Source organism: Vigna unguiculata, chromosome 7, assembly GCF_004118075.2.
Source record: "Vigna unguiculata cultivar IT97K-499-35 chromosome 7, ASM411807v1, whole genome shotgun sequence".
In the NCBI taxonomy this organism is placed as follows: domain Eukaryota; kingdom Viridiplantae; phylum Streptophyta; class Magnoliopsida; order Fabales; family Fabaceae; genus Vigna; species Vigna unguiculata.
Window position 1 is genome coordinate 27399547 of NC_040285.1, and position 5130 is coordinate 27404676.

Sequence of the window (5130 nt, forward strand, 5' to 3'; positions counted from 1 at the left end):
AACTCTAATAAAAAATGTGAAAAGAAAAATAGATTCTTCAAACAAAAATATATAAAAACGATGCCACCAGATATATAAACCAAATTTGCATTTCAACGTTAAGTTTAACTGGCGCTTTTGTACAACAAGCTTTCTTCTTCATACCATAGTTTGATTCAAATCTTAAAACCAATATCTCAAAACACCAAAAGAAAACCAACAGAAAAATAATTCAACTGCTAACAACTGTTATGTCGAAACAAAGATAACTACGAAAGATAACATCTCTTCTGCATGGATATGAAATGTCGATAAACGGATCACACGATGACTTTGAAGATGCAGAGAAGCATTTGCATCTTCTCCACACACAATTTCCTTCTTCTGTTCTTCTTCAAGCATTAGGAGTTACCATCTGCGATATGCTGCACCCCTTAAAGGAAAGACTGAACTGGAGCCAACAGCATTAACCCTAGCGCGAGAAAAAACCTCAGAAGAAGAAGGAATGCTAAAGGGTGGTGGCATTGGAAACTCAGTTTGAGGGGCACCAAAACGGTTATGATCGAGTCCATAGAAACGGTAAGGCATGGTGGTGTTGGTATTGTTCAAGAAAGAAGAATAATGCATCTGAGTGGTGTGAGAAGAAGATGTAATATTCATGTTGAAACTTGCAAAAGGCCACACAGAGGCGAATCCAGGGTTTGCGTCATTACGAGATAGTTGAAGAGTGTGAAGTCGATGTTGTGCAGGTTGTGGAGTGTTGAGAAAATTCATACTCTCAGATAATCTAAAATTCCATCGAGCATTGGATGCAGCACTACCAAGTTCTTCTGTTTCATCTTCTTCATCTTCATCGTCTTCTGCATAATGTTTCTCATTAGGGTTCTTAGGGATTGGTTGTTCATGATTGTGTTTTCCCTCGTAAGTAGTGATTACGTTCTTTCTGTTGCGCGAATCTCGTTCCACGTGCTTCCTTACACAACACCCAGAACCTGTGCATTTGTAGTAGGCCCTAGAAAATTCCCATGAAAAGTTTATCAGTATTGAATCACTGCATATATTGGAAAATTTTCATGAATGAATATGAACTAGGGCAAAAGAGTATCTCATAATAATGATGAGTGAAGATTCATTTAGGTGTTAGAGGAGTAGAAGTAAAAGATTCCATACCTAGGGAACAAATTTCCCTTTATAGTTTTTTGGCCATATTTTCGCCAACGATAACCATCGTCCACTATGGTCCTTCTTCGGCTTTCAACATTTACAGTGAATGTTTTTCCGCGAAATGACCTCGAATTCCCTTTCACATATTCCCCCTCCATAGATTTCTTTCTTTTCCTGCATATCATTCAAAACCAATACATAAATAGTTTAACAATCAAAAATATAAAAGTCTATTCATTTATTATGTTCCATGTCGAAATCGGCTTGGAAGATAAATTTTGTAATAATTTATATACTATAATTTGGTTTTATTGTTAATTAATACTAGATTTTCAACATTCTCATTTTGAGATATATACATATTTTGAGTATGAAATTAGATATTTTTTCCAATAGCAATTTGATAGTGAGTGAATAGACAAAAGAATCATTAAACTTTATTAAATAGATGTTAACATGAATCTAATATCATGTTAAGAGGATACGTTAAGTCTTACTTACAAAACCAGCTTATCATAATAAATTTGTACCCGTAATTCGATGCAAATAGACATTTTTTTATTAGAAGTTTTTGTATAAGTCATTGGCTAAGGAAGTGATTTCGTTATAGTCAAAGTAGAAGTTGTTGGCTATGGTGATGACATTCAGAAAAAAAGAAGTGAAGTCGTGAGCTATAGTCACGCTTTCCTTAATGAAGTCGTGGATATTGACATGGCTTCCATTTTTTTTTTTCTGGCACCAGAAGTCCTGTACTATGAACACAACTTTTATGATGATTTTCAACTATTGACAACACCCTAAAATAAAATTATGTAAGGATTCGTTTTTACGAGACATTATGATGGATAAAGTAAAATAAGAACATGATTATTTTAAAAATATATAGTTGAGTGTGATGCCAAATGATAGTTTTGATAGAGGAAAACCTGGTTTCAGAGGTAGGTGTTCCTCCCTCGACAACACTTGCTCTGTCTTCATTGTCCATGTCTGTAGGAAGAACATGTTCTGGTGTGACCTCTGAATGAGTGGAAGGTAAAGTTGGAATGGTTTCACCAACTTTGGGACGTGCTTCCTCAGTGCAAGATATTGAGTCCACCTCATCATCAACTTCAGCATTAAGATCAAATGGAAACTTCACTCTTATGTCATCATTGGAATTTGATGAATGCACTTGTTCAACAACTTCTGTAGCAGCTTCCGTTGCCACAGGGAAATTATTCTCAGCACAAACCTGAAATTCACATCAATATTTTCGGTCAATTACAAAATAGATTACTTGCTATAATTACTCATAATCTGTGTATCACATATTTAAATTGACTATAAACAAGTTTAGTGAAATATATAATAAGCTAAATATATTGTTATGTGATAAAAAAATAATCTAATTCATCTATATATTCAAAAAGTAGAAGGTAATGATCAATTATTCCTTATCTCTATAACTATAATACAAATTTAGTCGGTAGGTTTGTAAGTTTATAGATTTTTAAAAATCATTATATTTGTCATCATTAACAATGTTGGAACCATTTTAAAAATTATATATATAAAAAAAAAGGTCTTTTGAAAGTATATACATATCAAACAAAGACGCGCTCCATTTATGCTCTTTGATACTATAGGTGACTAAAAAGATAAAAGTTAAAATTCAAAAGAAAAATAATAAAAATAAAGTGTGTATATATTTATTGAATTAAAGATAATTTAGAGTGGAAACCAATATTTATCCACAACTTAAAATTATAGAGATTATTTTTAAAAAGATGAGTTTGGAATGACTAAAGTAGAAAATTGAGTAAATATAACATGTATTTAAAGTATATATGTAAACTTTTCTAAAAATATCATAGCTAGTTTATGCAATTCCTTACAAAAATGGAGCGTAGTTTTAGATTCCTAGTAAGATAACTTGTTAAATTTATACAACCCACACAAACGAGTTTGCACACACGATGGTATCTTTAAGTGAATTAATATCATAATTATTTTTAAATGATTAAATTTTATAAGCCTACAAGACAAAGATTTCTTTTCTTTTCAAAATTTTAGACCTAACCTAATATTAGTAAATCAACCAGTTCAATATTGAAAGTTTTGTCTTCACTTATATAATACAATTTAATCTTATTTATAATCTATTTAAGACTTTCAACAAATTCTCATATCAAAGATATTGAGCTAAAAATTGAGAGGGATTAGATAAACCTAAATATCAAGCAATAGACTTGAATGACTTTGATAAATTATTAAAATAGTGAAATTTAGGCTTAACTCAGTGTTAATAAATCGATTAAGTAAGGTTAGTCGAGATTTTAACTTATCATACCCGCTATTAGATTACCCTCCCCTCATTTAAGATAAATTCTTAATAACTCCGAAACCATATTAAAATTTTGGTCAAACTCAAACTCATTAAACTAGCTCAATAAAAAAATGTTTGATATATATATATATATATACATATATATATATATATATATATATATAATTTGATCTTGTCTAACTAGTTAATTTGAGATCTCCAAAAAAAATATAAAATCTGGTTAAAATACTAGTTAATTTATAATTTGATGTAGGTCCGGATGTTGGGTGCTTAGAGTAACAAAAATCTTTCTGAACAAAATAAAGACCATGGTGATGATGAATGATGAAGAAATGTAGAGGCATATCATATTACAATTTATATGACACTAGTGCAGGTAAAGTAAGGAAGGACAAATAGTCCATGATTGACAAGAAAATCATTTTTAGACAATTGTGTTAAGTCAATACGACATATACATAGTTGTGAATCACATTGGAATATACAAATCTGATCATGGTTGTGCTAGTAGTAATCTAGCTCTTGCTATGTAAGTATGATGGAATGATGGAAATGTAATACAAAATGTTTTAATACACTAAGTATATATTATATGGGTTGAAGCATCTAAGTGCTCTGTTTAATTAAAACTCTTTGTTGATTAAAAACTAATTAATTTAAACAACAATTTATCTTTGATTTTATAATCTGAATTCAAGTTCAAAGATCATTTTAATTTTGACTTTATATGTCTATCTATCTATCTCTGTCTATTTATCTATTGTGTAAAGTCTACCAAATTGATGAGGATGTAATACAATAGACGGTTTTGTGTATTAATATTAAGACATTATACCCTTAATACGCAAAGTGTATATTGAATATGGATCAGAAAATCTCAAATGCTTCGTTTAATTAAAACTCATTGTCAATTAAAAAAAAAAAAAACTAGTTAATTTATACAAAATTTACATCTTTGATTTTATATTAGAATTTGAGTTCAAGTTCAAAAATCATTTTAATTTTGGCTATCTATCTATTTATTTATGATGTATGTATGAGATTAATCATTACAGTCACATTTAAATATCTTTAGAAGACTAAATCTTCATATAAATCCGGTACTCGGTCTCACTTCAAACTTCCTATCTACCTTTCCTTTGATTTAAAATTGAAGCAACTTGTTAATTTTGTGATGGAGAAAAAAATTCAGATCAATAAAATTACTTTTAAAATAATATACCCAAACATAAATTATTTAATTTCAAAATCAATTTTCCCCCAAATTAATTTCATACAAAAATATTTCTGCAAAGGACTATCCAAAAACACAAAAATTGACACCTACTAGTAGCATAGAGCATAAAGAAAACATTTTTACTAAAATACCTGAGAGATTGGAACCAAATTGTTGTCCATAAGAGGAAGAGAAGGCATTGCATCGATTTTGGGTTGATTTAAATCGAAATCGAAAACCCTTTTGTGGTCACTGCAATTGGGTTTGGAAGATAAAGCATGAAAATTGGATTCTGAGATTTGGTTGGTGTGATGGTGTTGGTGGCTATTGTTTTCCATGAATGAAGAGATTTGGTGAAAAGTGAAAACTAGGATTTGGCTAATACAAGAATAATGAAGTTTTTGCTGTGACTTTACACAACTTATGCAACCAATATATGGACAAT

General features: G+C 30.2%; 1 protein-coding gene across 1 annotated transcript; it reads right to left on the bottom strand.

Annotated features, from left to right (window-relative positions):
• Positions 1-387: 387 nt before the first annotated feature.
• LOC114191352 (probable WRKY transcription factor 48) lies at positions 388-4885 on the bottom strand. Its single transcript, XM_028080521.1, has 4 exons — positions 4838-4885; positions 2070-2374; positions 1150-1317; positions 388-1030 (listed from the first exon to the last, which is right to left on the bottom strand). The coding sequence occupies exons 1-4, from the start codon at positions 4883-4885 to the stop codon at positions 388-390; spliced, it is 1164 nt and encodes a 387-aa protein (XP_027936322.1).
• Positions 4886-5130: the final 245 nt, after the last annotated feature.

Bases quoted from the DNA above. Each gene is read 5' to 3' on its own strand.
- LOC114191352 (XM_028080521.1), bottom strand. From the start codon at position 4,885: ATGCCTTCTCTTCCTCTTATGGACAACAATTTGGTTCCAATCTCTCAG. The intron at 2,375-4,837 runs GTATTTTAGTAA...TGTGAATTTCAG, and splicing joins ATTTGGTTCCAATCTCTCAG to GTTTGTGCTGAGAATAATTT. The intron at 1,031-1,149 runs GTATGGAATCTT...CAATATATGCAG, and splicing joins AAGGGAAATTTGTTCCCTAG to TGATTCAATACTGATAAACT.